At 42.2% G+C, this 25136-nt stretch overlaps 1 protein-coding gene across 7 annotated transcripts in view; it reads left to right on the top strand.

Moving 5' to 3' along the window:
- Positions 1-25136, top strand: part of LOC117502395 (MAP7 domain-containing protein 1-like) — a 68272-nt gene continuing 43136 nt past the window's right edge. For 4 of the 7 annotated variants that reach the window (XM_034161428.1, XM_034161430.1, XM_034161429.1 and 1 more), the window contains exon 1: positions 2-321. In XM_034161428.1, the coding sequence (XP_034017319.1) occupies positions 255-321 (67 nt within the window). In that variant the 5' untranslated portion in view covers positions 2-254. Of the gene's footprint in view, positions 322-25136 lie in introns of all 7 variants that reach the window. The other 3 variants (XM_034161425.1, XM_034161426.1, XM_034161424.1) reach the window with 1 other exon arrangement.

The raw sequence follows: 25136 nt of genomic DNA, 5'->3' as shown, positions 1-25136 counted from the left end.
AGCTTTTTTTTTTATTCTCACACAGATTTTCCGCTAAAGACAAACAGCATTGGATTTACAGTGCCTATTTTAATCAGACCCGGCTCTAATCTGTCGCTTTAGACATTCCCCGTCATTTTAAAATCGGACCTTTATTTATTTCCACGTTATTGTGAGTCACTTTTTGGTTGGATTTACAAAGGGCGTGTTTGGGCGATCTGATACCGGGAGTTTGAGGAATGACAGCAACTGGAAAACGACTGTGATCCGCCTGAATGGAAAACATGGATATTAAGGAGCTCGGGCACAAATTCGACGAGAAGGTGACACTCACGGAGAAATGTGAGTATACGGTCGACATTAAATGGGTCAGGAATAACGTTAGAGTGAAGTGGTGACGGTGGCAGGGTGGGGAGCTGGTATTTTATTATGTTCTGAGCACAACACAAGTGTTGTTTTGCAGTTGACGACTCTTTCTTTTCTTTTTATTGATGTATTATAATGGGATATTTGTTCGTCCTGACGACCGGTTGCAGCTCTTCCACACCAGTGTGTGGAATCTCTGCGTCTCTCTGCCTCGCCGGCGGGTCCCTGAACGCACCACGTCCAGACCGCAGACTCTCTGTTGCCATCAAACGGCCCACATACATCCAGACTGACAGGCCTCAAACTGGAGCTGGTGGCACAAAAACAGCCAACACTCACTCTAATCACAACAAGGATTCAATATCTTGCACAAGGGCACTTCAGGAGCGCAGATCCTTGCTGACGCAGTGGTCTCAAACTGGTGGCCTGGGGGCCAGATACGTCCTGCGAGGCAATAATTTTACAGTCCTTTGTTGATATTTATACTGGATTTTTGTCTGCCATTTTTACATAGTTTCAGCCAACACCAACATTTCAGATGTAATGTTTTGAGAACATTACAGTTCTGTAAAAGCAGCTGGTATGTATCAGAATCAGAATTTTTAATTCCCAGCAAGTTTTTAAATTAAATCAGGAGAAATTAAAATCTTTACCAAGGCTTGGATTCACTCTCTCAATAAGTTATTAGGAGAAAAATGAATCTGAAGACATTTGGCTGTAAAAGTTAACACTTTTCTTTCTTTGGTCGAGTGTTTTATCTGCCAATTTTTCTTACATGGATTCACACAGAAAAAAAGCTGAAGCTTTAAAAAGGTTTGAAGGGGTTTTTGAAGTGACTCTTATGATAACAAATGGTGGCTAATAAAATATCATAAACTAAAAAAAATGTTAGGAATTGGAAAACACATTTTGTAACAGTCAACAACAATAATAACAAGGTGATCAGAGATAGCAGATTTCACCACATTCACACAACTAGTGGAATATAACATGTAATAGACCATTTTTAATCAAATAATTTGTGCAAATAAAGAAATATTAAATGTTTTCAATAAAAAAGTGTATATAAACATTTTTCAAATATGTATATATTTTATTTTTAGAATATCAGTTGGGCTAGTGACCTAGTCATGAAGATCTGTTGATCAGTTGTTCATCAGTTACACTCCATTGCAGATATTTTTCAAATATGTATATATTTTATTTTTAGAATATCAGTTGGGCTAGTGACCTAGTCATGAAGATCTGTTGATCAGTTGTTCATCAGTTACACTCCATTGCAGATATTTTTCAAATATGTATATATTTTATTTTTAGAATATCAGTTGGGCTAGTGACCTAGTCATGAAGATCTGTTGATCAGTTGTTCATCAGTTACACTCCATTGCAGATATTGTCAAGTGCAGAAACGCAAACAGACAGACACATACACATACAGAGGCACTAAAACAATACTTCACTCCTATCATGATTATTATTATTATGATTTATTATTATTATTGTTATTGAAAGGGTAATTTCAACAATAGATACAAAGTGCTTTGAAAATGTAAATACAGCAAACAAATATATAATAAATGCAATAAAACAACAGTCAACAACAACAAAAATGATGATAATAAAACTAATAATAATAATAATTATTATTAAAATAGTAATTTCCAACAATAGATACAAAAGGCCTCCTCAAGTCAAAATGCAACAAATAAATATATAATAAATACTACAAAACACCATACATGCTTTAAAAATTAGCAATAAGATCACAAAAAACAAACATTAAAACATAACATAAATTCTAAGATAAAAGTTAAAAATGTAAAAGTAATTTTCTGCTCTGTGTAAGCCTGATCCTGTTAGAGCTCAGGAGCTAAGCAGTGCAAGACCTGGTTAGTACTTGGATGGGAGACCTCTTTGGAACACCAGCGGCTGTCTGTGTTTCTCCAAGTAACACTGGTGTTGCGTCAGGAAGGGCATCCGGCGTAAATCTTGAGCCAAATACCAATGCGGATCTGGCTATATCCGCTGTGACGACCCCGAACAAAAACGGGAGCAGCTGAATGGACAACAACAATTAAAGAGATTCCAAGTATTTGTGCTGCATCCTTTCATCATTATCTCTTGTTGCTTTGGGGCCATAAGTAATATTTTGCTGCTTTAAATAAAATGACACCTCTTACAAACGTTGTAATACAGACAAGAAACTACAGTCGACCAAAAGGTTTTTTCCTCCCAAAATGAGACGTGCTGTATTTCTTTACAAATTACATCCTGATGTGCAGCACAGCAGCTGCAAGAGCTCAGCTCAGATATATGGAAAGACATTAATGCCAATATTGTCTGAAAGGAAATGCTTTTGACAAAAACTACACATTTTGTTTATTCCTATTTATGTCCAGAGATCAAGAATCCACCATGTCAGTTTTTGTTATAGTGTTGTTTTTTAGGACATCATATTTATACAAATAAGAAGTGTTCACTATGGTCCATGAAGTATAATGAATATATTAAAAGAAGTGTGACAGTGTATGTTGTACACAAATAAAAGAATGAAGATTGAATAACAAGACGCATGCGATTTTTATTTTGTCATTGGGCAAAAATACATCTGTCAGATTTTCACTCTGGATCCAGCCCTGCCTTCTACTTGCTGGCATCTTGGAGCTTTCAAGTACTTTATTTGGTCGGGGCGGACACTTTAGGAATGTTATGTTTAAAATCACTGCATCCCTCATTTTACCAAAACCAGAAAAATGATGTGCAGTATACCGCTGCTGCACACTCGTATGCATGCATGCACCTTTAAGTCACTGTTGGAAGGTGACTTCTGTTTCATGGGAGCCCCCCCACCATCCTTTCCACTTGATGTGGAGAGCGTTGGATGCTGCAGCTCTTTATTACCATGCAGGGAGGTTGTCATGGCATTCGCTGCCTGTGCAGGCTTACACATGAGCTGATGTGGGAGGTTAAGCGAACAATTTATACATCTTCAACAAAGTGGCCGACTTCAAAAGACATTTTTTGTGCCTGAAATGCCGTTTAACACGTGACCTCTGTGCCATTTCTTCTCTTGGGGTGTCATTTTTGGCATCGCGGTTGATTTATTGACATAATGAATCACCTCACATAGTGTTTGAGCAAATTCTCAGTTTAGATGACAAACAAAGGTTCATTTTGATTCCAGTCTTGTTGTGACTGTCGCCTGATGCACTCAGCGTCAATCAACGTATGATGTAATGGGGGAATGCTAGACGCCGAAAAAGGCAGCAGCGTTGGATAAACAGAAACATTCTTTACCTCTGGCTCATTTCAGAGAGCAATGCGTCTCATTCTTGTCATTAAAAAAAAAAAGAAGTCCAGCCAGGGTTTGTTTGTATTTTACAGCATGGTGTGCCTGCAGAGCTGTAAAAGAGGATCATAATCTGTTTTATTCAAGCGTAAGGTTGATAGTACTTTGCTTTCACTCTACTGCATGCAGACTCTTTCATGTTATTTAAATCCCTAACACCCCCTCCCACATTTACTCCTCCTGACCTCATCTTCTCCGCCAATCCTCATTACCTCAGCCAGCAAGGTCATGTGATCTGTTGTTTTGTTTCAGTCCAAATTGCTAAGAAATTTGATGAATTGATAATTGCTGTCAAGAGGTAGAACCTATTGGAGCAGCACAAAATATACCCCCCTGCCCAGACTATATCCAGAGTTAAAGAGGACTAGCCTGTTTGATCCAGTATGGTTCTCTTAGATCATCACACACAAAACCAAAGAGATCTGAAGACCGTCCTCTCAGTGGGTGCAGAGATGCGGAAAACCAACAAGAACCAAAAGAACAAGATGCAGCCCTTCATTAATCAATGCTGAAAAAGAATAAAACCAATAAGAAACAAAAGAACAAGATGCAAACCTTCATTAATCAATGCTGGAAAAGAATATTGAAGATTGGATGGACGGTAACTAATGAGGAACCACAGGAAAGAACCAGACAAGAACCTCTGCATATTCAGATCCTATAAAGAAGATGGAGATAGTTTGGCCAAACCTTGAGAAAGCCACCAGACAATATAACAAGACAAGCACAGAGGTGGAGGGCCAACAAAAAAAGAGGGCACCCCAAAAATATCTGGCACAGAGATATTGATGTTGAAGCTGGAGTGGAGCCAGACCTGGAACACCATAGAAAAGGCTGCATGAGACTGGACATCATGAAGAAGTGAAACTTCCAATGGCCTCTGCTCCACTTGGAGCTAAGTGCAAAATAAGAAGAAGCCTGTTTTATATAATATGGAGCTATTGTTAGGGAGTATTACTTATTACTATTATTAATCTGCTGAAGACACGACCTTATAAACTAAATACATAGTTCACTTTTATATTTGTTACCAGGTTATCTACAGCTATCAGCAACAGGTTGGTTGTTTTGGACTAGGCTAGACTATACCAGAGCAGCTGACACTGTGGGATAGGAGTTGGCTGACCGGTACATATAGATTGGGTTTTGATTCTAGCTCTGTGCTTCATGCCACCGGTCTGTGTCCTTGGATAAGGTACTTTATCTGCATTGTCCCAATACACCTAGCTGTAATGGGTACAGTCCTTCGCACACAGAAAGACCACAGGTGGGAATCAGTCCCATGACCTTCTTGCTGTGAGGCATCAGTGCTAACCACTGAGCCACTGTGCTGCACATATGAATCCTTTGTAAAAATTTCATAATGATATATAAAAACTTGTGAGCTCCAGGCTGTTTACAAACAAACAAACAAACTGGGGCAAAAACATAACCTCCACCCAACTTCGTTGGCGGAGGTAGTAAATAGATTCATTATATTGATGCCACACACACACACACACACACACACACACACACACACACACACACACACACACACACACACACACACACACACACACACATACACATTTCATGCTGCGGTATCCGGGGATTTGAACCAATCCAGTGGGCCTTATGGCCTATATAGTACTTATTTCACTACTTCAGACTATACCTAGGCCTTGTATATTTTGGCGATGGTGGTGGGGGTTAATCTTGTCTCCTACACTAGGTTTAATCAGAATCTAAACATGGATTCTGAATTGTTTACTTTTTGAAAAAGGCGTAATGAGATGGTTCATATTTTGATTCATTTTCCAAAAATGGAAAAAAAATCTACATTGGGAAGTTGATGAAGCCTGCCAGCCAGATGGTCACGTGAAATCTCTTCAGATTGGGGATAGTACAGATACACGTATTGGCAGAAATATCAGAGAAATATTCCTGAATTGTGCTGTTTTGTCAGAGGTTTCCGCTCACTGAGTAACTTTGTGTTGCTACATGGAATCAGTGAACCAATGCCATTAACTTTTTAGCCTGCAGGTCTTCTTGAAGCTGATGGTGGGTGGGGGAGCAGTTTCTTTGAAGAACAGAGGTACTGGCTTTTTTTTGTGCTCTGTGACTGCTGAAGTCAAACCTAGCCTCTCCAAGACGTGACATGTTCAAAGACTCTCTGTTTGTGGTTCACGATAGGAGTGGCACCGGCTTCCTTCACCCAGACAGTTTACTTGTGCAAAACAGACAGAAAGCTGAACTTTAAAGGACAGAGGCTTTTCATCAGTGTTAAGCAAAATAAACATTTATTCAGATTGTCTCTCTTGATATCGGTGCTGTTGCCATGCCGATGTTGTCATATTTGCTCTGCAGTCACAGCTTTGTTCGTGGAAGTAATCATAAGATGTGGACTCCCTTTGGCCGCGTGAGTTTCCCGGTAATCCTGACGTCATTTTTTTGGCGCGTGTTCAGCAACACAGTCAGTCAGCAAATGTAGGTTTTGGCCTAGAAATCTCTTTGGTCTGCATTTTGCTTTAGCTTTATATTTATCTTCCATTAAAAGAACCCCATGTTTTGGTTTCCAGCTTGAAGAAATTAATGATTTAAGTGCACAATACAAAGATCTCACAGAGGATTACACATGTTTTTATGGCTGATGTTGATCTGAATCATTTAATTATTACTGGTTATTCGTCAGACATAACAGTGAGATAAATCTTGAACGCAAACAATTGGTCAGTTGATTAGTTGATTGTCACAAAAAAATAATTTTAATAACTAATTAAGTCATTTATCAAGAAAAAATGCCAAATTTGAACTTATTCCTTGTTGAATGTGAGGATTTGTTATTTTTAATAAACTGATTTTAACTGGATTATAAACTGGGATACGATAAACAGTGATAAAATAATAAAAATGTTTGTTTTTTGTTTGTTTTTATGTAAACATTTTAATCTGGTTTAAATCATGCTTTTTCCCATCACTGGATTTTAACAGCACTAAATCAACATTAAAATTACTTCAGCAGGCTTCAGACTGGTTAAATTTCATGTTATTTGAATTTAGTTTGTACTTTATTTCAAACTGTGGTCGTGATAATGGATAAGATCACTTTTTTACAACCTTATACATGTTAAAACATTGCTAGTAACCCACACAGTAAAATCATCAGGGTTAAATTATTCACTGACAGTGAACATACGAGGTCTGTTAGAAAAGTATCCGACCTTTTTATTTTTTTCGAAAACCATATGGATTTGAATCACGTGTGATTGCATCAGACAAGCTTGAACCTTCATGCGCATGCGTGAGTTTTTTCACGCCTGTCGGTTGCGTCATTCGCCTGTGAGCAGGCTTTGTGTGAGCACTGGTCCACCCTGTCGTTGTTTTTTTATTGCAAATAAATGTCTGAACGATTTGGAGCTTTGTTGCATCAATTTTTTTCCAGAAACTGTGAGAGACCTCCAGGTGGACACCGTTCGGAAAATTAATATGGCTTTCAGGGACGATTTTATGGGGATTATACAGATTAAGGAGTGTTACTGCCGCTTTAAGGACCGCCCACAACTGCTGAGAACGCGGTGCGCTTCCAGCGCCAATCGACAGGCTCAGACCCCGCTGAAACAACCAGATCATTTCCAACGTGAAGGCTTTGTTGATCCGGGACCTCGTCTGACTTTCACAAAAAGGCACAAGTCGTGGACATCAGCACTTTTTCGGCACATTCCACTGTTACAGGAGTTTTTTTCATGAAAAGAAAAGCGGAGGGACGCGCCACGGAGCTGTTCATTACGCGGCACAAAACCACCTCGGTGTTGGTCTCACAGGACGGCTTTCAGGTGGATTTCAGATGGATTCCGGTTGCTTTTCAGTCGTGTGATTATCCGATTGTGATTGTGCATGAGCTGGACATGCCCCAACATGTCCTGGAAGGCTTCATCACGGCGTGGTTTGCGCCATGCAGCTCCACCGCGACGCGCGGAACTCCTCCGCACGTCTGTCTTGATGTGCTGATGTCCACGTCTTTTCACAATTCCTGTGCTAGTCAGACGACATACCGGATCAAGACAGCGTCCAGTTTAGAAATAAATGGCACATTCCACTGTTACAGGAGTTTTTTTCATGGAAAGAAAAGCGGAGGGACACGCCACGGAGCCGGAGCTCTCACAGTTTCTGGAAAAAAATTGATGCAGCAAAGCTCCAAATCGTTCAGACATTTAGTCGCAATAAAAAAACGACGAGAGGGGTGGACCAGTGCTCACACAAAGCCTGCTCACAGGCGAATGATGCAACCGACAGGCGTGAAAAAACTCACGCATGCGCACGAAGGTTCAAGCTTGTCTGATGCAATCATACGTGATTCAAATCCATATGGTTTTTGAAAAAATAAAAGGGTCGGATACTTTTCTAACAGACCTCGTATAGTCCAACTCTGAGCAGAGTAGGACCATATGAACACTGGCAGTGTTAGTTTTTCATTGGTGATTTTACAGTGTAGCATCTGGGTGTTCTACTCGTCTTTGATGACTGCTTTGTTTGTGAGAAATGCTTTTTTGAAAAATTGTTTTAGGAAGTTAATCCATCGGCACCCACAGCGGGAGTTATAAATATATCATATGCTCAAAATAGCAAGGAAATCATGCTAACAAGCTACTTAAAAAATAAAAAAAATAATCACTGACATGTTCATGAGACAAAGCTTCTGAAGAAATACAGGTCAGATCTGTGTATTTTTCCCATGGTGAAAAAACAGTAGACTATATGTCACTCAGTGGGGAGTCAGTCAGTCAGTCAGTCAGTCAGTCAGTCAGCCAGTCATGCAACATTTCACTTGTGAACATTACTTCAGTTGTACTGGTCCAATTGTCACCAAACTTGGTTTATGCATCAAACCTATTGATTTTGGGGTCAATGGGTCAGAGGGCAAGGTCAGTGGAGCTTACTTTGTAAAAATCTTGTGAGTGCAATAACTTCTTTTTATAAATGCCCGATTGTCACCAAACTTCGTAAGTGTGTTAGGTATACTGACCCCAAGAAGCCTATTGCCTTTGAGGTCAAAAGGTCAAAGGGCAGCCAAGGACACTGGTGCATATTTTGCAAAAAAACCTGGGAGCACAATTACTCATTTCCTTATTACCTGATTGTCTCAAACTTCAAATGTGCGTTAGACATGGTGAGAAATCACGGCACTGTAGTTTGTGCCACTTGTCAATGGTATATTTATCAACATTTTCCCATGGTGCCATGGGTTAGTGCAGATTATGTGCTTATTATTTAAAATTTTCTGCATGTGTAAAAGCTTAGGACTCGGTCAGCATTCTTGCCATCCAGTTACTAAATTGTAACTGCGTTTATCAGCTTAAACAAACATGAAAATAATAATTAGTTGCAATTGGAGGAAAATCGCAAGACAAAACTCCACAGGCTCCCACCAGGCACACTGCCCTCAAATTTCCACAGATGTGCCAAATGGGTCTCACATGTGGGTGAGATAGCGGCATGTTGGGAGGGCTGAGTTTGAAAGGGATTGGCCGGAATGCCCGAAGAAGTGGACGCGGAGTGAGTCGAGGATAGCAGAAGGAAATATTCTGTCAGATCGTTCCCTCGTGCTCCACGTCAGTGAGGCCTGGGAGCAGCTGCTATAAATCACAGCTATGACACACAGGAAAGGCGAGGAAATGCCCCGTCCTGTTCCTGAGCATGAAGAGAAGGAAGGAGGACAGAGCTTCCTGATCGCTGTTGCACAGATTAATCACATTTCCGTTTGTGTCCGCCATCGGAAGATGCAGAATTCATGAATGAAGCGTCGTCATTAATAATCCTGTTTGCAACAGAATCCTTTTAAAGATTGATGTGAGGCAGAGTTTAGTCAGAGAACAAAGAACTGTCACGTCACATTTCGTAGATTAGTCACGACACACCTTCATATCTGCTTTCTATTTTTTAAATTCTAGTACTGTGGGAAGGAAAAGATAAGTGACATCAGGTGACAGAAGAGCCTCACGGCAACTGTTTGACTTCGTCTGAAGGAACATGACAATAACTGTGGAAATGTCAATCATGATGTTTTCACCCAAATATCATTTTGTTTGGTTATATTGTGACTACTGGGTTTTGATGCAGATTTTCAACAAGAGCGCCGTGCTCTTACAGCATTAACCTCCGCTGACACTAGTTTCCAATTCCACAAATTTTTATCTTGAAAAAAAATGTCATTGTCAAAGTCCTGTTAGAAGTGGCTTTTCATAAGCTAAATCAGATGTGATCAAATGTCAGGAGTATGTATTTAGTTCATGCACTTGAATGATGGTGTTTTTTGTGGTGTTGTCAGCACGTTTGATTAAGGTATAATGTAAGTATACATTAAATACGGTTTTCGGTGTTAAATTTAAATGGCCACAAAATCTGTAATCTGGATCAGATCCTGATCAAATTTTGTCAGTTGATAAAGGATATCATCCTACATAACACTCTTCAATATGAAAGAAATTCAGTCTTTTTTCCAAGATTTTTCCTGATTTTCACCTATGAACTTGAAATTGAATCAGTTCTTGCCTATCAGGGTATTTCAATTTAACCAGGTTAGTCTCATTGAGATCAAGATCTCGTTTACAAGGGAGACCTGGACAGTTATAAAGTTTCCAATTCACCTAACCTGCATGTCGTGGATGTGGGAGGAAACCGAAGCACCTGGAAGGAACCCACGCAAACACAGGGAGAACATGCAAACTCCACACAGAAAGACCACAGGTGGGAATCAGTCCCATGACCTTCTTACTGTGAGGCATCAGTGCTAACCACTGAGCCACTGTGCTGCACATATGAATCCTTTGTAAAAATTTAATAATGATATATAAAAACTTGTGAGCTCCAGGCTGTTTACAAACAAACAAACAAACTGGGGCAAAAACATAACCTCCACCCAACTTCGTTGGCGGAGGTAGTAAATAGACTCATTATATTGATGCCTCACATTCTCACACACACACACACACACACACACACACACACACACACACACACACACACACACACACACACACACACACACACACACACACACCGATGTCAATGTGCTGCTCAACTGCACACCGGGAGCAACTTGAGGATTAAAGTGTTTGCCCAAGATACCTTGGTGATGTTCCGGTCTGACGGGGAATTGAACCAAGTATCCTCTGGTCACAAGCCCGTGTCTTCAACCTGATTAAGCCCGTCAATTGTGTCCTTGGGCCTTTTCCACAGTTTCTACTGCTGCCTGCTCAGGTTTAATTGATCAGCATTAAGGAATTCACTTCCTGTTATAAACAGGATGTTTCTTACTTCAAAGAAGATGCACTTAACACCCCTATTCCACAGGGCGTCATTCTATTACGATCCCCCACGATCCAGAAGTGCTAAAACAGAGCCTACTCCGGCATGCCTCCTATCAGATTGGCTTATAAAGTGCAGAACTGGCAATTGGCTGGCTTATAAAGCACATACCTGGCAACTCGCTTAAAAATGAAATGTGCCCGGCTGCCATCCCAACTAGAACCGCAACGAACGTTGCTTTCACTTCAAATTTTTATCCCGATGGAGCACAATCAAACAAGTTAGCTGTGCTCCCGGCCCCCGTTTAAAGATGTTTGAACATGAGTGAAGTGTTATGTGTCGGACGCAGCTCGGAGAACCGACCAGCGTTTGAAGGACCCAGTATGAAATAAGCAGAGCACGGTACAAAGGCTAACTGAATTTAATACATAACAGTGAAAATGTAATAACAGAAAGGTGCGGCCTGGCGTGGTGCGCTCCCAGCAGCGCTAACGGTCCGGAGCCAGAAGCTGTTTCGGACCCAAGGACCCCGCCGACACCCCCCAGGTGGCCGCAACAACCGAGGCTGTGAAAGAAGGAACCATTATGTGAGTCCACACTCTACACACAGAACACTTAAAGGTGTACAAACAGCAAACACTTCCTGGCTTGATTACTGATCAGCTTCCCAACCTGCAGGCATGGAACATCCCGTTCACAAAACTCCACCGCAGTGGAAGCTGATACATGACTAACATACAGCTCAGTACAATAAGGTGTGAGGGACACCACATTTACTGACTGTATAACTGTTAGTCACAAAATCCAACGTACCTCAGGAAGTGTGCTGACGAGCGTGAGACCTCACCCCCTCCTCTTTCACAGACCGTGCATCAAACCTGGACATTCTCAGCGTCCGCTGCTGATGAGATGGCTCCCAAGACGACGATCTCACCCGTCTGGTCACAAGGTCGAGTCTCTGGCAAATACACACTGTGCACTCCAGTCTTAAATGCCAACATGTTCCAATCCATCCAGATGCACCACAGCTGTGAGTCCTGACGAGTCGCAGGTGATCAGGGTGAGGTCCTGACAGCCTCAGCAACACAGCCACTCAGTCCCAAATGCACGCCACCTGGGAGGAAAACAAAAAGACAAACAAACCGGCAGCCAGGCCCCCCCAGCCATATAACATGAAGACTACAAACACCCAGACGTGACTGCATAATGACGCTGATTTAGTGAATTGGGATGAAATGTTTGAACAGCTCGAAAACTTCACCCTGATTTCAAAACTGGTGCTGATGATGGCCGTAACTACTGCGTATACCAAGTTTGTTCAAAATTGACAAAAGATGGATCAAGAAGTTACTGTGATGCTTCAAATCATGCCCTGATTTGCTATTTGGGATGAAATGGGAAGGAGCGGCACTCTGTGGAATAGGGGTGTTAAGTGCATTACGTTGGACAGTTGACCCCAAGTATTTAAACTCGTCTACTTTCACCACCTCTACTCCTTGTAACCACACTATTCCACTGGGCTCCCTCTCATTCACACACGTACTCAGTCTTGCTCCGACTGACTTTCATTCCCCTTCTCTCTAGAACATATCTTCACATTTATACCCTGGACTCAACCTGCTCTCCACTCTCACGACAGATCACAATGTTATCTCCAAACATCATAGCCCATGGAGACTCCTGTCTGATCTCATCCATCAACTTGTCCATCACCACTGCGAACAAGAAAGGACTCAGAGCTGATCCTTGGTGTAATCCCACCTCCACCTTGAATGAGTCTGTCATTCCTACTGTGCATCTTATCACTGTCACACTATCCTTGTACATGTCCTGCACTACCTTCACATACTTCTCTGCCACTCCAGAATTCCTCAAACGAGGAATTCTCGTACAATACCACAACTCTTCTCTTGGCACCCTGTCATAAGCTTTCTCGAAATCCACAAACACACAATGTAACACCTTCTGGCCTTCTCTGTACTTTTCCATCAGTATTCTCAGAGCAAACATTCCATCGCTATTGCTCTTTCTAAGGATGAAACCATACTGTTCCTCCCAGATCTTCACCTTTTCCAAGCCTAGCTTCTTCTACTCTTTCCCATAATGTCATGCTGTGACTGATCAACTTTATGCCTCTGTAGTTACTGCAGCTCTGCACAGCACCCTTGTTCTTAAAAATAGGAACCAGCACACTTTGTCTCCACTCCTCAGGCATCCTCTCACTTTCCAAGATTTTGTTCAACAATCTGATTAGAAACTCCACTGCCATCTCTCCTAGACATTTCCATTTCCATACGTACACTGGAATGGCATCTGGACCAACTGCCTTCCACTCTTCATCCTCTTCATAGATGCCCTCACTTCATCCTTAGTAATCTCTTGTACTTCCTGATTTACTCTCTCCACATCATCCAGCCTTCTCTCTCATTTTCTTCATTCATCAGCTCCTCAAAATATTCCCTCCACCTTCTCAGCACACACTCCTCTCTTGTCAGCACATTACCATGTGCATCTTTTACCACCCTAACCTGTTGCACATCCTTTCCAGCTCAGTCCCTTTGTTACAAGTCCTTTTCCTCCTTCCTTACTATTCAACTTCTTGTACAGCTCACTATGTGTCTTTTCATTAACTTTCGCCACTTCTCATTTCACCCTACACTGCATCTCCTTGTAATCTTGTCTACTTTCTTTATCTCTCTGACTATCCCAATTCTTTTTTGCCAACCTCTTTCTCCTTATGCTTTTCTGGACATCTTTGTTCCACCACCAAGTCTCCTTGTCTTCCTTCCACTGTCCAGATGTCACACTCAGTACCTTCCTAGCTGTCTCCCTCACCACATCTGCAAGTACTTTTCCAGTTGTCCAAAATTACTTCTCCTCCATCCAGTGCCTCTCTCACCTGCTCACTGAATTTCACACAGCAGTCTTACGCCTTCAGCTTCCACCATCTGATCCTTTGTTGAGCTCTCACTCTTTTCCTTTTTTTTCACTTCTAAAGTCATCCTACAAACCACCATCCTATGCTGTCTAGCTACACTCTGTCCTGTCACCACCTTACAGTCTCCAATTTCTTTTAGCTTGCATCTCCTACAAAGAATGTAGTCCACCTGGGTGCACCTTCCTCCATTCTTATAGGTTGCCCTGTGCTCCTCCCTTTTCTTAAAGAAGGTATTCACCGCAGCCATTTCTGTCCTATTTGAAAACTCAACTACCATCTGTCCATCCACATTTCTGTCCTTGATACCATATCTATCCATTACTTCCTCATCACCTCTGTTCCCTTCGCCATCATGCCCATTGAAGTCCGCTCCTATCACCACTCTTTCATGCTTGGGCAGACTCTCCACCACCTCATCTAACTCACTCCAGAAATCTTCTTTCTCCTTCATCTCACAACCTACCTGTGGGACATATGCACTGATGATATTCATCATCACCCCTTCAATTTCCAACTTCACACTCATCACCCTGTCAGACACTTGCTTAACCTTCAACACACTCTTACGAGGTCTATTAGAAAAGTATCTGACCTTATTATTTTTTTCAAAAACCATATGGATTTGAATCACGTGTGATTGTGTCAGCCAAGCTTGAACCTTCGTGCGCATGCGTGAGTTTTTTCACGCCTGTCGGTTGCGTCATTCGCCTGTGAGCAGGCTTTGAGTGAGGAGTGGTCCACCCCCTCGTCGTGTTTTTCATTGTTTAGGAATGGCTCAGAGACTGCCGCTTTGCTTGATCAAAATTTTTTCAGAAACTGTGAGGGACATCAAAGTGGACACCATTCGAGAAATTCAGATGGTTTTTGGTGAAAATGTTATGGGCTTCAAAGAGATTACGGAGTGTTACTTTTGCTTTAAGGATGGCCCAGAGCGACTGGTGGTGCGCCGCGCTCTGAAGCCGCCATCGACAGGCTGAGCGACCATTTCATTTCTAAACGGATGGCTGTATGGATCCGTGACCATCGTGTGCAATTTCTCTGGTCAAGAGCTGGACATCAACCATTTTCCGGCAGATTTCACTTTTAACAAGAGATTTTGTCATGGAAAACCGAGCAGAGGCTTCGCGCGTCACGATGGATTCGCTACTAGAACGAGACAAAACCACCTCCGTTTTGGTCTCACAGGACGGCTTTGAGATGGCGTTCAGACAGCTGTCGGTGCTAAACAATGAAAAAAACGACGAGAGGGGTGAACCACTCCTCACTCAAAGCCTGCTCACAGGCGAATGACGCAACCGACAGGCGTGAAAAAACTCACGCATGCCCACAAAGGTTCAAGCTTGTCTGACGCAATCACACGTGATTCAAATCCATATGGTTTTTGAAAAAAATAATGTCGGATACTTTTCTAATAGACCTCGTAACATACTCTTCCTTTAAAATGACCCCAACACCATTTCTCTTCCTATCCTCACCATGATACAACAACTTCAACCTACCGCCTATGCTCCTGCTCTTACGTCCCTTCCACTTGGTCTCTTGCACACACAGTATGTCTACCTTTCTGCTCTTCATCATGTCAGTCAGCTCTCTCCCTTTACCAGTCATACTGCCAACATTCAAAGTCCCTACTCTCACTTCCACCCTTCTAGTTTTCCTCATCTCCCTCTGTCTGTGGATACATTCTCCTTCCCTTCTTCTTTTTCTTCACCCAGCAGTAGCCCAGTTTCCGCCAGCATCCTATTGGACAACGGCACTGGTGGTGGTTGTTGTTAACCCGGGTCTCGACCAGTCTGGTATGGAAATTTGACTTGTACTCTGCATGGTTATTTTGGCTTGTTTTACACCAGATGCCCTTCCTGATGCAACCCTCCTCATTTATTTGGACTTGGAACTGGCACTCGGAGTGTACTGGCTGCACACCCCATGAGGCTGAGATTTGATAAACTTTACGGATGACGCCCTGCCTCCTTCTACCCTCCTCATTTATCCAGGCTTGGGTGCAGCACTCAGAATGTACTGGCTGCACACCCCATGTGAGCACCGTTGATCTGACCCTGATAATATGAAACACTTTTTGAGCACAACGCTGTACACAGAATAACTTTATTTTTGGGTGTGTAATGATCTATCATCATGTGGCCGATCAGATGATTTCCTCCTTATCTTTCTTTCTGCCCTTTGAAACCTTTCTCATCTCCAGAGGCGACTCTTGAAAGGCCGATCACAGAGTTGCTAACGTGTAGCTTCTGCTGTTGCACCAGCTGGCCGATTACTTCTGCAGACATTACTTAGCGAGGCCACAGCAGCCCATCAGTCTGTGGTTCTGAAGTGAACGGTGAGCTGGAAGATGAAGGCTTGAGTGCTGTTCTAGTTGATCGGTAACAAACACTGCAGCACTGAATCATATAGAGAGGCTTTAGGCGGTTGCAACATTGATACTGTTATCAGTGCACTAAAACCCTGGTAGTTGTCTCTTTAATTTAATGAAGCAGCAGATTAGTTGAGTGCATGCCTTACATTACAAAGGTTAAGCTGGTGATACTGTGTCCAAAACGTGCAACAATGCTGATCCCCAAAACAGTAAGACTAATAAATGTAATAACCCTGCATCTGGCAAAAATAATCCGGATTCTGATTTTAGTCAAAATTGATGTTCTATCAAACATGCATGTAGTGAAAGCAGTGTGTGTGTGTGTGTGTGTGTGTGTGTGTGCTCCCCCAGCTTTTAGATCATCATTTGTTGACCTGTTGTGACCAGACTCAACGTGATGAAGACACTTTGCAGCTGAAACTAGACCTCGGCTGAAATTAAACTTGGTCCATCACACCTCGCCGTGCTGCCGGGTCAACATGAGTCAGACGGCTTCAGTTATGCCCTACTATTCCAGGCCAAAACAAAAGTGCTATGGAGCAGCTGTGGCCTGTATAATACGTGTGTCGATTCTTTTGTCATGTTTCCATCACTCGTTTCCATTCCAAACAGGCAATCTCAACTCTGTACGAACTCCTAGACCAACATCGAACAGAAGATATGAAATTGAAGCTCAGTATTTTTGTAGGACAAGTATCTTATTGACATGCTATTTCCAAAATAGAAGGTTCCCAGTTCAAGGCCGTTTGTACCCAATTCTGAATGTAATGTGGTGTTGTATCAAGAAGGGCATCTGGCATAAAACTTTGTCCCAAATCAGCATGCCTACCCATATTGATTGGTTCATCAACTCCTCTCAGGACCTTTAGCCAGTTTCCATCAAATTTGGTTTATGGATGAAGGTTGACCTTGGAATTGCCATTAGAGGTTGATTCTGACAAACATTAAGGTTATTGGGGTTAAAAGTCAAAAATTTGATTTTCTCTTTCCAGTAAATGTGGCTCACATATGTAGTTGGATTTAGTGAGATCAAACTTGCAAAAGGTCAGTCATTGTCCTCACGGTCATGTCCTCCTCTCAGGTTCTTTTGTTGATTTCTACCAATCATGGTATGTGGGTGAAGACTGATTTTAAAATTGTCTTAAAGGGGTTTATTTGGGCAAAGGTCACTGGAGTTCAGGCTTACCTTTTTGATTTGTACCAAAACTTGCCACACTTGCAAGGTCAGCCAAAGGTCATTCATTCAGGTTAAGTCAAGGTCCCTGGGGTCAGAGGTCAGATATCCACCCAATAATAATGGGTGGAAAGATATAATCAAGAGGCATGCATCTATCCTGGTACTTCTCCAGTGAAAACTAGTACTAGTACTAGTGCATAGCAGAGTGCAAATGTTAAGGTGCCTTCACATATAACACAAATGAACATAAATGAGGCCGAATCAGGCTGAATGGGAGGAAAATGCCAAACCTTGTGATGTGGTCGGGAGGGACAGACGGTTGGACAGTCATGTATGGATGCTGTACGACCACCAAGAATGTGGGTGGATCTCGTGGTGACGGATTCGTGTACGATTGTGTGCATGCGCATGAACACATGTGCATGTGCTGTGGCCGAACGGACGTGCCGACTGCTGTGAGACAGCTGTAAGAGGCATTCGAGTGCAGTTCTAATTTGTGCGCCATTTCGTCTCATTCATGCTATGTGTGAGGGGCCTTCAGGATATGATCTAGATATTCTGCGGGCAAACAGACTGTTGGACTGTTGCTCAACTCAATAATGCTCTTTGTTTTGTATACTACTCTGCTTTCCTGTTTCGTCAGCTTGGTAAAACTTTGTAAAAACCTTGTAACTGTTAGAATGGTCTAAGCAGTGGTTCACCCCTCTGAGCCTGGACTGCTTGAGGTTTCTTCCTCAACATCATCAAAGGGAGTTATTCCTTACCCCTGTTGCCTGTGGGTTGGTAAGGCAAGGTTAGACCTTATTTATGTGAAGCGCCTTAAGGCAGCTTTGTTATGATTTCGCACTGTATAAATGAAATAAATTGAAAAATTGAAATCGGACCTTGGTGGATGTGTGCCCTCTATGAGTGCCTCTAAGACCCCCGTCACACATAGTAAAAACAGGCAGGCAAAAATGGCCATAAGCTGAATGTTATTGGGAGGGAAAGAGGTGTGTAGATTGTGGGCGGATCCCATCCAGGCTGCCTCGTCCACACCTGCATGATTGTATCCATAGCATATTTAGACAAAAGTTAGACAACACAGACTGCTGTCAGACGGCCTTAAAAAGCACAGAAGACTGCCCAATGTCCAAATGTCTGGATGGCAAACACGGGACTGGAGTGGGAGCCAGTGCTCTGTCCTCCCTTTGCACAGTCCCTCCCGTTACTAGACATCAGAGTACAACCAACGTATGGACCGGACTCACGCCATATGTGTCAAAAGCATTGGTGCTGTCACTCACTCACTCCAATGCAATCATATCTTCGCACGTCCTCTCTTTCCCAGCACTCACTGACCTCACAGCGGGAGATCGCATGTGTGTGTGCATGCGTAGAACAGGTGATGAAATGATCACTCAGCTCTGTGTGTGTTCATAACGGCTGAACGAGTTGCAACACTTGGCGTGCGGTACACGTATGTGCGACGCTGTCAGCCACTGGACACCTTTTGCTGCTAAAGTTTGCTGGCAGTGGGCCAAGCTTCCCCATGCGCACACCATTCGTCAGACGCCGCCTTTCCTGCGAACTTTAATTTCTTTTTTTTTGCCCACTCCAGCATAGGCAGCACAACGCAACTCTGTATACCGCGACTTCTGGTTGGATAATCGGTGCGGCATGTCACATGGGACTTATTTAAACTGTGGTTGTTTGCAGCACACAGCACAGCCGGGTGAGAGGGTTTCACCACAGGCTGTGGTCCCTGGCTCCTGTCTGCCCTGTGCTGTGAAACACTCCTGGGGCTGTGCCAGAGGTGAGATTCATGTTTAATAATGTTGTCATAGCCTGGCGAAACAGTTCCACGTCATACCTAGTACAGAGTTAGATGGTGATCCAGTAATAAGCGAAGTGCGCATCTCAGGCCGTGCGGTGCATTATGGGTAGGCAAAATTTTTCAGCTACCAACCCACAAGCTATGGCGGCGGAAAGCAGCGAGGAGTGCTGTGATTTGGATAATTTCAACCGCTGGAAAGTTTTTGATTTAAAGCGTTTTTGTAAGCTCCGCGGATTGCCTGTTACAACCAGGACTACGTATGGCAGTGGAGAGAAATGGAAAGAAGAGCTGGTTGTGCTTGCGTGTGCTGCATCTGTACAGAAACTACCATTAGTGCCGACGGAGGAAGCGCACACTGCTGTTGAAAATGACCAGTCCTTGTTGATAGTTGGAGACAAACAAATTTCTGACCCCTTGAAGGCAACTGACGGATGATTAGACGAAGTCCAGAGACAGAAACTGTGGATATTGCAGAATATTTGCTAAGCAGGGATGAGAAATCGCTACTCCGCCGGCTTCGTAATGACAACAATGATGGTGAGTCTCACATATAACCTCTTTGGTGTCATGTTTGTTTTGATAAGTTGACAGACATACAGTGATATGTGCATGCATGCAGTTTGTTTATAGAACATGTCAATTTTACAATATTATGCGCCGTGTCATTCATGGCGTGACATTACAGTCATACGCTGATGCACGAAAACCGCGGCACGGTCTCAGGATATTGACAAAATAAATGTGTGCAAGAAACTTACAATTGTAGTCCGTCTTTTACGTCCGTCTGAATCTTTCTTTTCTGTGGCGAAATTGTGTAGAACGAATGGAGGTTTACAACCACATTTTTTCTTCTTTCCGTCTTTGTGTGGACTCGGCGGAGCTTTGCAGTCGTGTGTTTTCAGCCAACTTTCAAGCCTATAAATTCCGTTCAAGCATTTGAAAACAGCACAATGCGCCCCTGTCATTATTGTATGTGTCGTTTAAGGCTTAAAGCCTTTGAAACAATCCCTGTAAAAGCCTTAACTTTTACAGTCCGCTAATGCTACTGTATAAGAAATTCAATGGGAGCAGTGTGAGTGTGGTAGCTGGGATTTTTGCCCCCGTTTGATCCACGCATGCGCAGATGCGATGCGCACTTCGCTTATACTATGTATATTACAGCAGTGAGATCCATTCAGGTGCGAGCCTCTGATGCTTGCAGTGACTCATTGATATACATGAGACAGCAGTGGGACCCATCTCCCCACGGTGTCACAGATATGATGGGCACAATATTTCACATTATTTATCAATCAATCAACTTTTTTCTTGTATAGCGCCAAATCACAACAAACAGTTGCCCCAAGGCGCTCCAATTTATGTTGCCCATAGGAAGGAATGGAAATATATTATACTGTAAGGTCTGTTATGGATATAACAGCCTGTTCAGATCTGTGGCAGCGTGTGCTGTGCGGTGCATTGACCTGCAGTGGCACATGGTGCTTTTGGATTGACTGCGTGCGGTTCACATCCACTGCATAGGATGAATACGTGCCACATACATGTTATTATATATCAACATTTACTTTGCACTCCCTAGCCGGGGTCCAGTGGAGGTGGACATACGTGGCACAAGCAGGACGTACTGGCAGGCTTTGCCGTGACCGATCCATCTCAGCGCTCAATCAGTCGCAATCAGATCGTTTCAAATGTTGTTATGACACCATCAGAATATGTAGATTGCGATTAGATGGTGCACAAACTGCACATAGATCGCCATCTCGGCGGCACCAAGAGTGTTTTGAACTGTGCAACACACTCGGGACAACGGAGTGAATGGGACCAACTATGTAGACTGCCCTGAGACTACTGTCCGTCCGTCTTCAGACCGCACCTCGACACTTCCCGACTGTGGGTGGATGTGTCATTCTGACGCCTTTGTGTGATGGCGGTCTAAGTTTCCTTTATGGTGCTTCTGTTGCTACACCACCCTCTGGCTCTTAGTGTGTTGTGTTTGAAAATGAACATGTGTCAATTTAGAGGATCATCTTTGTATCCTAAAATAGCCAAGACTTTGTGTCGATGACACAAGGACAGTCTGCACGTCACTGCCACTAATCAGCTTGTTGTTTCTCTGAGCTTTTGTGACTTTTGTGTCTTGCTTATCGTTGCTGCGCCGTTGAGATGACCTCATGATGAGATCATGGCTGAGGACGAGAAACTCCATCACAGAGAAGTCACAAACCACGGCTGAGCTATTTTTTGCATGTCTTACTGAGATGTTTTTCTGAGGACACACACTTTAAAATGCTTTAAAAGTCTTTTCTTGCTGCATGGAGAAACCACCTTTTACCTTATCTTCAGTATCAAACACAAGTTGGCGAATGCAGATGGAGGGGAAGGTGAATAATTGATGATCCACATATGATTCACTCTTGCCTTTATTTATTTATTTTGTCTTATTGAGTGGGTAACCCTGTGGTTAAAAGCATCTGTAAATCCCTCCCAGGTGAGTGACATCCTGTTGTCGGCTTCCTCAATAGTCCCAATGACTATGTTTTGAGCTCTCACAGTCCTAACTGCACTATCTTGGACAATTTTGTTTATCCCCTTTACACAGGGATTTGGAGCAGACTAAAAGCTGGTTTCTGGTTTGCTACACACCCTCTCTGACTCTCAGACATTGAGGCCTACAGATCCTTTCATCCCAGAGATTTTAGATTGAGTTTAGAAGACTTCTTTATCTTCCATTAATAACAAAGAAAAACACAATAAATCCAACTGATTAAGCAAATACAAGCCCAACAATGAAGACAATGTAGAACAATTCAGTTTAAAATTGAATTGGGGCAAACTGTGGGGAAGGTTGTGTCCTAAATAGATGGTGCCCAATTCAAGATCACCTATGACTAGGGCGGAGTATCGAATGTTGATGCTTTTGTGGCACCGATTGCAATGCTTTGATACTACTGAATATCGAAAAAATTATTGTTTTTTTGACACCAAATTTGAATAAAAAGATTGTGGTAAATTTTATGGTTTTTATTTTTGTTGTTTGTTTTTATCAAATGGAAAAATGTCATGCTGCTGAAACATAAGGGTTCAGGCAATTTATGTTTTTCATGTTGTGAAACTGCTCTGAATTTCACATGGAAATGAAAAATAAAACCAACGTAACATGAAATGTCATTTTCTTTTTGTTGAAATAGTTGTTTTTTTTAATATTCATATCCAAACAAGTATTGTTCAGGAACTAGTATCAAAGCCAAGATATCAACACTGGTGTAGCAGACTGAATGGTCCATCCCTAAAAATCGGTCCACCTTTTGCATCTGCGCCTGTGTCATTATGGACCACAGCAGCACGTCTGAGATGGACTCTCTTCACCCAAAGCAATCAGATTAATGTGATTATTAACCATCAGATGATAAAGGTAAAACCTCTTAAATTATTCTAAAGTCAGTCTTAAGCAGAAATGAGGCAAAATTCCGTGATGCTTTGAAATGTCCAATGCATGGTGAACGCATCAGCTAGCGGCTCATTTAGCCTCGGCACTTTGCTCGCTTCTGCTGCCTTTTATGATGAAATAATGCTGAGTTTATATGGAAGTGATTGTTGTACAAAAGCTTCAGATATCTGTCGCTGAGATAGATGATGACTGGAGTGCAGTTTGAAGCAGAAACGAGGTGATAATCCATGAACCGTGTCATCGGGGGGACCGATTTTTAGGGGGACTGTTCGGTCTGCGAAACCGGAACCATTATTGAAATTTTTTGAATGATAACCACGCCGACCTGTGATCCATCATCCTTGTACATCTAGACTTGCATCAGGAAGAGCATCCAACGTAAAATATACATGTGGATCTCTGTGGTTACACTGTGGAGACCCTGAGCACAAAATTGGAGAAGCAAAAAGAAACTAGTTCAGAAGCTGAATATATGAAGTGAAAGCCTTTGAAGCACTAACATTATTGGTACTGGTAAATTGTTTGCTGTGATCTGACACAGGCTCCAACAGATTCAAGCTTTTAGGGTCGTGTTGGACTTTGATGTTTCCTAAAATTTATGGTTTCCTGAAATTTACCTAATAAGTTAATTTAACCCCCCAAAATTGTTGAAACTGATGACATAAAATGCAACTGGTACCAACAAATTTTTTGAGTTAAAGGAGCATTCTTTATTGGGTAACTTATGAATATAGCGCAATGGTAAAATACCCTCAGCTATATGAGCATTGTCTTCTTTATAATTTGCAGTTGTTTAATTGGTACCCCAGTACTATTACATATATATATATATATATATATATATATATATAAATTAAATTATTAAGATCCTATCGTCTTACTTACAATTTGTACATGTTCAATAAAGCCTCTCTATCAATCAATCAGTCATAAACAATATTTATGTTTATGAGCTGTTGACAACAGTGGAAGTTATTTTTTAGTTATGTCTGCGAAATGTCTTGTAAATGACTCCAGAGGTGTTAGGACACGAAATCTTCGCAAAACCCAGTAGCCATATTTGATGGCCTTGTGTAAAATTTATTTGGTGCCACTTCAGCTTTTTGCATAATCAGTTTCAACATATTTTTTGAGCTAAATTATTTATTTATTTATTTTACAGTGATAGATTGCTTCAATTTTTGTGCATCACAAGAGGGAGCTGGACAGTATGTTGGTAATTTAACACCATGATCAGAAAGCCAGAGGACAAATCCTGCTAATTTTTTTTTAAATGTTTATTGAGTGTATTGAGCTCACACACACCCTGTGATGGCGGCTCTGCAGACACCAGAAGTGTCGTTGTGTGTTTGGACCTCCAGGAATGTTCTTCCTCTGCTTTTCCCAGGGGCGTGGATGCTTGTTACCCAGCTGAGTTTCCGTTTTTCCCCTGCATAGACCAAGAGTCCATCAGCTGCACCTGTGAAAATGTATAACCAGACAAACACGTCCTTCAGAAAGTTTTTACATCTTTCGCAATTTTCCAGTGCCGTTTCATATGATTATGCATATTTTGCTAAGATAAGGAAAGAAATGGCCTTGTTGGGATACAAATGTAATTTTTAATCAATTTTACTGTGCAAGTTCCTGTAAGTCCTTGTTACACAGACATGCAGACGCTTATAAAAGACTCACAAATGTGCACGAGAAATGTGCATGCCAGGGATTCCTGAGGTTGACCCGACCCAGATCAGATGCTCCATTCCTCTCTCTCTCTCGCTCTCTCTCTCACACACACACACATACACACACACACACACATGCGCGCGCGCACACACATGCACATACATAGAGGCTCTGTCTTACTGTACGTACTGTATGGCTCAGTACAAACCAGCCGCTGCACACGTGCACCCCTCCACCTTTCAAGAAATAAGCAGATCAGTGTTTATATACTCACTAGGGCTGCACAATGTGGTTCAGATCAATATCTGATGGCTAAAAATATTTTCCTGACATTTGTACATTGCATTTTGCCCAGTGCATGCAAAACTAAATGTGCAATGCAGTGACTCCAGTGAACATTAAAGGAATATGGCCACTGAGCTTTTTAAGATTTAAGGCATAAAAAGAATTTCCACTGGCAACACTGTAATTTTATTTATTAGCCTTTAAGCAGGGGTTTCATAACATGACACTACCAATATGATCAAAATTCACATTGTCGAGAAAAAATGAATAAAAACATCCCCTGAAGGGTAAATTTACAAAAGAAGGGACGACCTTGAACTCCTGACCGGCAGTGACGATTGAGACCGATAGTGACATAGATCACGCAGGGCCTTCAATAGACTTGTGCAAAGCATTATGGGAAGAACAGGGTGGCAGCCAATCAGATTAGAGAGGTATAATGACGTGCTCTG

This window comes from Thalassophryne amazonica, chromosome 20, assembly GCF_902500255.1.
Source record: "Thalassophryne amazonica chromosome 20, fThaAma1.1, whole genome shotgun sequence".
Lineage (NCBI taxonomy): Eukaryota > Metazoa > Chordata > Actinopteri > Batrachoidiformes > Batrachoididae > Thalassophryne > Thalassophryne amazonica.
Note: the sequence above shows the minus strand (reverse complement) of the source record. Positions and strands in the feature narration are given on the sequence as shown.